The 10,306-nt window shown below is 45.4% G+C and overlaps 1 protein-coding gene across 1 annotated transcript in view; it reads right to left on the reverse strand.

Annotated features, from left to right (window-relative positions):
- The window catches only part of fkbp16 (FKBP prolyl isomerase 16), a 38,136-nt gene extending 28,487 nt beyond the window's left edge, over positions 1–9,649 (reverse strand). Inside the window, exons 1-3 of the mRNA XM_061721880.1 lie at positions 8,849–9,649; positions 8,595–8,764; positions 8,040–8,128 (exon numbers count right to left, since the gene is read on the reverse strand). Coding sequence (XP_061577864.1) covers positions 8,040–8,128; positions 8,595–8,764; positions 8,849–9,311 — 722 coding nt within the window. The 5' untranslated portion in view covers positions 9,312–9,649. The remainder of the gene's footprint in view (positions 1–8,039; positions 8,129–8,594; positions 8,765–8,848) is intronic.
- Between the last annotated feature and the right edge of the window lie 657 nt (positions 9,650–10,306).

Below are 10,306 nucleotides of genomic sequence, written 5' to 3' on the forward strand. Positions count from 1 at the left end.
TTAATGCAGAGAAGACTTCATTGGTACACTTGCTGGTAGCACCTTGTCTGTGACAGATTTGACCCTCTTTTGCCTTCAGAACGGCCTTAAACTCTTTGTGGCATAAATTCAACAAGGCGCTGGAAATATTCCCCCGAGATCTCTGTCCATACTAACATAACATCACACAGTTGTTAATGATTTGTCAGCTGCACATCCATGACGCAAACTTCCCATTCTGGATGTCGCAGCAGAAGACTCATCAGATTGGTCGAACTGCTGTTTCCTTTATAGCTGACAAAAAAAGAAAAAAGAAATGCCCCCAATGTGGTTTTCTGCTGCTGTAACCCATCTGCCTCAAGGTTCCAGATGATGTGCGTCATCTGTGCATCCAAACAATGGCCTTGCGCCCAGCTTAGCGAGTGCTTATTTGAGTCACTGTTGCCCGACGATGACCATTCTAAGGTCTTTGACGTCAACTAATCATTTTCACAAAAAGAATTGCGAGTTACAGGATATTTTGTTTTCTCTCTTGGCAACGTTTCTGTGACTACCAGAGATGGTTGTGCATGAAAACCCTAGAAAACCAACAGTTTGTGAAATACAACCATGTCATGTTAATAATCACTTCAATCTCTTTTCTGACGCTCTGTTTGAATCAGCAGGTCTTCATGACCACGCCCACATGTCTAAAGGTATTGAGCTGCTGCCATGTGATTGGTTTGGTTTGACATTGTTCCACTAGCTTCGTTTCCCATCGCTCCACTAGCTTGGTTTGACATCGCTCCACCCATTCCATTTAATACCCAGGGGGCTCATTTAAAATGGAGTGCGTAGGATTCATACTAAAAGTGCACGTACACCCAAAAGCCGAAAATGGTGTGCGCAAAAAAAAAATCTGGATTTATAAAACCGCGTGCACGCACACTTGCACGCAATGTTCGCTTTATAAATCACAGTCCAGCTGGAAGGTTGCGCAGGTGAATCCGCCTCATATCCCGTCTTCTACACGCCCACTTCATACCTTAAAAGGACAATGCAAAGTAGTATTTGCATATGAATGAGCCTGCTGAGCATGCGCAGCGGCTTCCTGCAGCCTGTTTGGCGTCAGAATGAATGAGACGTGTGGAGCCACCGTGCCACTAAATTTCACGGAGACTGAGATCTAGATGTTGTGGATGATGTGGAGGACAGGAAAACGACATTATTTGGTGGTCACAGTAAAAGTATAAATAGTATATAAATAGTATAAAATAAAGCGAGTGAAAATAAAACGCCGTGAGGCGCAAGGGTGCAATTTCCACTGGGAACAGGGGGGACATGTCCCCCCCACTTTTCAAACTCATGCTTTTGTCTCTCACCCCCCCTTATTTTAAAGTTTAAAGGAGCTGTATGTAAGAGCAATAATAAAACGAATCATAAAATGACCCCGATATGTCAACAGACATTTAAAAATCATGTTAATTTCAAATACTTATGTCACTGACAACAGCACTCAAGCCAGGATATTCCAGTTTAAAAAGAGGAGTTGCAGCCCTCAACTGATGTTTATGTTGTCATTTTTTGTTTTGTTCCACCTATCTCCCAATCACAAAGTCAGTATTGTTTCAGCATCCGGGTTGCCAGCTCGGCTCTAATTATCGCAGCCATGGCAGCCTATGTTCCTGCTGCATTCTGCAGCCTACCTGGCAACCTCTGGTCGGGGGGAGGAGGGGGAGGGTACACGCCGCTCAACAATACTTTGAAAGTGACTGCAGTACCAGTTTTGGCCATTTCTTACAGACGGCTCCTTTAAGAACTAACGGTAGGCTCAGCCTGTAATTGCAAATCATCAAGACACTGTGCGAAGACGGGACGGAGCCCCGCTTCCCCTCCTCCCTCAGTGCTGCTCAAGGCTGATTTATGGTTCCGCGTTAAATCGACGCAGAGCATACGGCGTAGGTTACGCGGCCCGTGCACCGTACAGGGCCCCTTGCCGTGTAACCTACGGCGTTACCCTACGGCGTAGGCTCTGCGTCGATTTAACGCGTAACCATTATTTAGGCATAATTAGGCTTAACTAGTGTGTGCGTGTGTGACAGACGTGCATGGGACGATTGTGAAATACGGAAAAAAATGTTTTTATATACATTTTAATTCCCAATTACGTAACAATTCCGTATTTCAAGGGACGGGTGGCAAGCCCACTCACCGCAGCTGCAGCTCCAGCTCCAGCTCCAGCAGCAGCTGAGCGTCCTGACTGACGCTGAGCTTCAAACACAGAGGGACACGATCAGCGCTATTATATTACTGTATTTTCGCGACCATAAGGCGCACATAAAATTCTTTTTTCTTTTTAAAAATGTGCTGCGCGCCCAATGAAACGGTGCGCCGTATCTATTACCTGTATTACGGTAATGTAAGGAGGACGGCCACCATGAGAACGGTAAAGGGAGAAGGGGTCGTGTGAAGCACCCGTGAGTTGCGGACGTGAATGAGACCATCCTCAGACTGAAAGCAGTAGCGCTGGCGGAAGAAATGAAAATTGAACATTTTCATGGAGGTCCGTCTTGGTGCTTTCGCTTCATGAAACGGTGCCAGCGCAGCAGCAGCGCCCGGCAGATTATATGGAAAAGATGGAGAGCTTCCACTCATTCTGCAGCCGACACATCATCGACAAACACATCCAGCCCAGCCACATCCCCAACATGGACGGGGTGCCACATGCGGTGAATCACACGGTGGAGTTAACGGGGACCCACGCGGTGGATAGACGGGACCCGCGCGGTGGATAGACGGGACCCGCGCGGTGGAGAGACGGGACCCGCGCGGTGGAGAGACGGGACCCGCGCGGTGGAGAGACGGGACCCGCGCGGTGGAGAGACGGGACCCGCGCGGTGGAGAGACGGGACCCGCGCGGTGGAGAGACGGGACCCGCGCGGTGGAGAGACGGGACCCGCGCGGTGGAGAGACGGGACCCGCGCGGTGGAGAGACGGGACCCGCGCGGTGGAGAGACGGGACCCGCGCGGGGGAAATCCACACAACGGGGTATGAAAAGTCGTCATTTATTGTTGTGCTTGCCTGCCACGCTGATGGACAGAAACTGCCGCCTATGGTGATTTTTAAAAGAAAAACTTTGCCTAAAGACGTTTCCAGCCGGAGTCATTATAAAGGCGAATGAAAAGGGCTGGCTGGATGAAAGGGATGATCGAGTGGCTGAGGCAGGTCTATGTGCGGCGACCCGGTGGTTTTTTTCACACATCATGCGTGGGCTAACGTGTCTGCTGGGACTATTTTGCAAGCTTTTGCAAATGCCGGCATTTCCGAGGGGCCGCACGGCACAGAATGTGACTCTGACAGCGAGGAAATTCGGACTGGCACAGCTGAATTAGCGGAGCTCTTTAATGCAGAAACAGAGGATGAGGACTTTGAAGGGTTTGATGGGTATGAACTGAAATAAAATACAATCAAACTAAGTTTTGCTAGGAACAACTTCTGCGTCAGACTATATTTCGCAAGAGTAGCTACAAATCTGCATCCCACCTGCTTAACTCTTTACCTTTCACACAGAGCAACCATGCACCATGAGGGTGGAACAACCCCTACTTGAACAGGCTTAGCTGATGTGCGTAAAAGCTGACTATCATTTCTTGTCTCACTCCTTTGCTCACCTCGGCTGTAATGAATGTGTTTGTTTCGTTGAATTAAGTAATTGTGGAAGTTTTTCAAGCAAAGAGGCACCTGCTTCAGCTATTCTCTGCGGGACGATCACAGAGAGCTCTGCTTTTACCTGATGAGTCAATTGGCCTTCTGGCTTTTTGTTTTGGGAAATGTCCTCCCCATCAGCAACACTCCCTGCTGGATACGGGTATGCCTCTGCGAGGTTTCAACAGTCGCTAGCCCTTTTCCCTTTTTCTCCCAAGAAAATTGCTCAATGACATTTGATATTGTATGTCAAACACAACGCCTCCAGACTGACTCTAATTAAATATTTCATATAAACCGAAGGAGTATTGTCTACAGTGGTGACTCAGGGTTTGTAATTTTGAAATGATCATTACATGGACTCCAAAATAACAGCCATCTACAAATAAGCCATTCCATAAATCTAGTAAAAAAAATTTTATGCAAAAATATCTTTCTTAGCTTTCTTACGAGCAAGCTAGTCTAAAATCAGTCTTCTAATTATTTTGAAACAAGGCTTTTTTTACTTTCTTGGAATTAGTGATCATGTGGCTGATAGCTGAAAATGAGACTAGAATAAGGTGCAGTCGTTGTGTAAATTTATACCACCTGTACAAAAGTGCTTTGTTTTCCTGATGTCAAAGTATAAAACTAATAACATTCCCGTCAGCCTCTCTTTCACTCTGTGTTTAAGTAACTTCTGTTCTTGGTCCTACACCAGAAAAGAGCAGATGCCTCTCAAAACCAGTTTTACTGGCCAAGAGCCAGTTCTTTGGCTGTTGAAAGACATCCAAGATTGTATCAGGCAATCCCTGACAATATCTGATTAAATGTAATTTTAGAAACCAAAAGATGAAAGACCTGAGCGAGTCTTCGCCTTCTTCCACTTACAATCAGAAACTCAATTATACAACAAGTATGAGCTCTTAAGAAAAAAAAAGAAAAAAAGTGACAGGAAAAGGAAAATAATACACAATAATCACAAATCATGGAGACACGACATTCCCATGAGCTGTAAACTGTGCCCAGCTTGCTCCACCCTGCTGCTATAAAACCGAACCTATGAGGTGTAATCTAGGTACCGGCAGCCATCAGCCCGCATCCCGCAGGGTCGGAGGGTGAGTCCCCCCACCCCCACATACCGACTTGTTTGTTTTTCCTCACTTTAGAGGTACACACCCATCTGGTGAGTGTTTCTACTGTTTTTCTACAGACTAACTGCTAAAGCACGAAACGCTGAAATCCCAACATTTCTCATTTTCCTTTATTTCCCGGACTAGTCGTTTACTGGCTCAGTTATAACAGATCTATTTACCCTCGCCAAGGCAAGTTTTTTTGTATGCACACTCAGTTTCCCAAAATGTGATACATGCATACATGCTCAGATCAATCAATCAATCAATCAATCAATCAATCAATCTTTATTTGTAAAGCACATTTAAACAACCATGGTTGACTAACAAGTAAAAACCAAACATAAAACCAATAATAACACATGAAAGCTTAGAAAAATGCAAATATTCCCCATAAAATCTCAATGAAAGTCCCAACGGGTGGAGGCAGATGGCTTCCCCTCCTGAGTTTGGTTCTGCCAGAGGCTTCTTCCTATTAACAGGAATTTTTTTTTTCTTTCCACAGTCGCCCGGTGCTTGCTCAGGACGGGGGGGATTTTACAGAAAGCAATACAATCTGTCGCTGTCAGAATATGTTGCAAACTTGTTTCTCATCCCCTGTTGGTGTTGGAGCCGCGTATAATAGTTTTAGTGGAAATACGATTTTCTTTACAATAATTTGGTTTTTGGGTGTTTTTGGGTGTCCGGCAACACTGGTTTCAGTTACTATGCTGTTATGTTGCAATAGATATACAACAAAGATTGTGAAAGATCTGGGTACTCTGTGTAGTTTGCACGAGTGAGGTTTTTTTATGTAAATATTTTGATGTTTACTCTTTTCGGAAAAGATTTGAGCCAGTACAAAATAAATGATTTTTCTGGAATTGTGTCAATTCACTGACTATGTCTGTGAAACATTTTATTTAAAAGTCTTTCATGCTGAAAGGTCACTTTGTATAATGCGTGTGCATAATGTGCATGGTTAAGGTGCACTTTTCAGCACATTAACAGTACATTTATGCACGCTGTAAATCGCAGCTGACACATCCCCGAGGTGTAACTAACTCTACTTTGACATGTGCCACTCTCAGTAGAGACTGGAAGTGTGCCGACACTCCTGCCAGGCCTGGGTTTTAAGCCTCTCTTTATGTTTGTTGACAGCCAGTCAAAATAGTCTTAACCCCCCTCTTCACATGGCAGAAAACTTTAAATGCAGCCTGTGTTCATATGGATGATCTGCGTGGAACACAAGCTTTTTTTGTTTGTTTGTCGTTCTTTTACAAAGTGTCTTCTTACTTTTTGGAAAGTTTATTTTTGTTGAGTCAGAAATTAAGCTAAGTTTACGGGTATTGACTTCCGGGTTGTGAAAGACTAATGAAGCTAGCTCCATTTGGTCACTGAAGTTGCTGCAGCTGTTAAAGGAGTCCGTGTCTGATGATCATGAGACGTCAGCTCCCCCTCCCCCCCCGGCAATGACCTGAAGGGACGCTGTTTATGTCCGCGCAAGTTGGCTTTCTCATGGTGGAACAGACATGAAGCTCCCCTCTGTTCCTCGAACGTGAGCGTGACGGAGTCTTTTGTCAAACTTTTTAAAACCTCCCTAAAAAAACAAAAGACAGCAGTCTGTCTTCCATTCACTTCCATCACGACCAGCTTATCAGCTGTAAACAATCAAGCCACTTCTCCAGGGGGTCTTCAATGCTCTTGTATTCACCTTTTTTTTCCAGGAGCAGCTCTGATCACATCAGGCTCTGCAGCCAGTGTGTCTCCAACACTGTCTTAGCAGCTCTGTGCACACTGCAACCTGTCTTTAATGGCGGTTTTTTGCAGCAGGCCACGGACAGAGCCGGGCCAGCGCATCTGCCAGACAACTGAAGGAGGTGGTAATGAGATTTGCTTTCGTTGTCTCTCCGTCATATTACAACGCAGACGCACATAGAGCCTGTCCGGTTTACACTGAAACAAAACATCCATTGCTGAGTTTCATTGTCGTTTCTTTGAGGCTTACGCAGAAGACTATTTCTCAGGCAGGTGCAGTTTATCCTGAGCAACGTATCACACCAGCACATTCGTTAAATGACACGCTAACTTGTGACTTCACCGACGTGGTTTGGATACTAAGAGGAATATTCAGTGAAGATCTTCCCTGAATTTAAGTTTTAAATCTCATTCCTCATGTGGGAGACTGAGCCTAAACTGTTAACTAATGCACTTGACTTCAGTGACTGAGGGCAACGAACGACATCGGTGAGTGGATCGTGTTTAAGATGTGGCGCGACGCTCCTATCGTCGTTTGAATATGTTTGGCTCCAAAGCAGACACCTCTAATCAGCAACATGAAAACGATCATTAGCCAACCTTCTGCTGCCTCCTTCTCCACAAACGACACCTCGGGGACTCCTCAGCCTCGCCTCCCACACTTCTTCTCCATCACGGAGCCCCACAGCACAAACAGGACCCTCAGAGCAGGCTGAAAATGTTCGCTCCACACTTAGAGACCCGCGCTCCCCACATCTCAATCCTGCGTTGACATCGTCCTGTGATTTACCCCACGCTGTAAAAGCAGGAGCGCTCATAAAAGTGGCCTTTTTTCAGGCTTTTACCGCCAAGTGATAATATTCCAGGTACACGGATGCGGTTTCATGCAGCTACGTTGTAAATGGCCGTCTGTGTTCCACACGTGGCCGAAAATTCTGATGTCTTAAGGGCTGTTATTGTAGCATTTTATGAGAAAACAGGAATGACAGCGAGATTTAAGCAATCAAAACAAACTCAATCACAAAAAAAAATGTAACCCCTTTACCTTCAAACGTGTTAAAATTAAATATGTTTATCACTATGTTGCTAAAGACAACATCCTAATCAATCTGGAGGATTATTTTGATCCTATTACTCACTGTCACATGTTCAGGTAATCACAAGTAAACAGTTAGACCATAAACAAACGGGTTTTCAGCAGCCCTGAATGCACCGTTCGGGCTCGTTGAAAGTGCAAAGGTTATAAACCCAAGCCATTGGCTGTAATACGAGCAGTGTTCTCCCATAGGTCGAGAGGTTACAAACACACCACCGATAGGCTGCCTCTGAATGGTGTTAGGAGAAAGCCATCTGCTCCTGTTTATGGTCCATTAACCCCGCTACCCCTGGATAACCAAGCTGCCCCCACAGCAACAGGTTCAGGAGCCCAGCGATGATAAGTCATACGCTGTTACTGCCGGAGATAACTACGGGTGCGTTTCCTAATTTGTGTTTGCAGTTTGAGGCAGTGACTGGAAAGTCCTTACCTTCCCAGAAGTCCGTACGCATACTGAGAGTCTGCCAGTAGGAACGTGATTTCCCCCTTCTGCATGGACATGACGCACTCCTCCAGGGCCTACAGGTGTCAAGAAATACAACCTACGTAACATCTGCCATAATTATATATAGACATATCCATTCCTGTTGTGCATTTGAATGAACTGATTCTAGTTGATGAATTTCATATCTAAGATTGTGAACCTGCTAATCACAGATGTAATTATGATAAGACATGCAGATGCACCTCAGTATAAGTTGCAATTTGTTGTGAATGTTTACGACCAACGACTTCCCCGACAGCCCCAGCTGCACTTTGGTTCTTTATAAATATTAACAAGAGTTTAGCTTGCAAGCACGCAGTTAAGACCTGCTAATCACGCTGGCACTGTGGGTATGACGATGTTAGCACCGAGCTAATGCGGGCCTACAAAGTAGGTTTTGAGGAACCGTTTTTATTTACCATTAAGTCCAAACAACCGCCAAAAACAACACGTTATACGAGCATTCAAGGCACAGGATCTTCTCATCCGAAAGGTGTTTACCTGATTTACGTCTCCCTCTCCGATCACAAATACAAGCTTGCAGTCCTTCTCGACCACGGTGCGGTCCTCAAGAACACCTTGCATCCTGACGATGACCTCCTGGCCCCAGGTGGACCGCGGGGCTTGCGAGTCCCCGGGTTCTAGTACCTTCCTCCTCAACAGATTGTCCTCTGCATTAGGAGACAGGAATAAATGGTGGAATAGATTAGTTTTGGGTAAATATAAGCTCAAATGTCTAATGTCAGTGTCCTCACCGCTGATGTTTTCCCAGTCGTCTGCCAGGAACAGCTGCTCAAACGGTGTAGACGTCCACTCCTCCACAGCATATTCTGGAAAGAGGATTTCTGCTGAGCTGTCCCTCTCCAACACATCGTCTTCTGTCGACGGGTCTTGGAACCGAACCATCTTCCAGCTGTTTGTTTTCTTCAGTTTCTTCTCTTCCTTGCATTCTGTCCCTCCACTCTCCGGTGGACTTTTTGTCCCAGGGTCTTTACTCTCTCCTGCGCAGCTTTCAGTTTCCACCTGCTCTTTGCCGCACGGTTCCTCGGCCGCCGCCGCAGGCTCACACGGTGACTCGGTCAGGGTCTCGCTTTCAGCAGATTCAGGGGCGGCCGCTTCGTCCCCGGGGTCCGCAGGTTCCGCTGCGGGGTCTTGCTGCTCTCCACAGCACGGCTCTGTCTCCATTTCACTACAGAGAGCTATGGAGACCGTCTGCATTAGTCTCAAAAAGAGATGATCCTCTTTGCTCAGCCAGTGATCCACTGAGATGAGAGTTAGCAGTTGTACCAGGCACCTACACCCGGCTATGAAGAACTATCTCCATGCTGTCGTCTTTACGAAAGTCCGTGGACGGTTTCATTAAATCCAGACCAGGCTGTATCCCACAACTCATCAGTAACCTCTCAAACTCTGAGCCGGCTGCTGAAGCTCTGATCCTGCACTCCTGTTGCACGGTGACCGGTCCTCTCAACTGCTTGAATCCATCTCAGTCTATGTAGCTCAATTAAAAAAAAAAAAAAAAAGATCAATGTGAAGAACCTGTGCAAACGCAATGGAGCACTCACAGCCAGCAGGCTTGTGCAGTGGTAATCTACGGGATTAGGAGGGGAAAACCTAATCTGCCAGAACGCCTGTAAGCTTCTTAATGACTTCACTGTTGTGCCCCATAACCCTGTTTTCATGTATGCAGTTTGATGATATCTCAGATCTACTCAGGTGCTACTTTGACTTATAAAAATCTGGAAGATGTGTGATTTTACTTTTTAAAGACAGCTGAGGGATGAACTGAACCACCAACAACCAGCAGACTTCAGATTACAGTTCACATGTCCACTATTGGGGGTATTCACTGATAGAATTTAAAAACTATAAAGAATTCAACTTTTTTTAAACTAAGTTTAGCAATTTGATACGATCCGTTCACTTGTGATGATCACAAAAGAAAATAAATAAATGAATGCCAGGATTAGGGCATGCAATAAAGTAGAGCTGGATAGTCATCCTGCAAATTACACTGCCTGTTATAGAAATATATATATACTGTATGTTTGATATATACATTCGTAAATATGTTCAAATCTGGGAATAATAAAATAATACAAGCTCTCCATGGCCACACGCAGAGGTGATTACTCACTGTGGGTTGTGAGCGTCACTTGCATTACTGCTTCAGTTCACTTTGTCTTTCAAAATGAAGACAACGTGCCAAAGAT

This window comes from Cololabis saira, chromosome 5 (genome assembly GCF_033807715.1).
Source record: "Cololabis saira isolate AMF1-May2022 chromosome 5, fColSai1.1, whole genome shotgun sequence".
Lineage (NCBI taxonomy): Eukaryota > Metazoa > Chordata > Actinopteri > Beloniformes > Belonidae > Cololabis > Cololabis saira.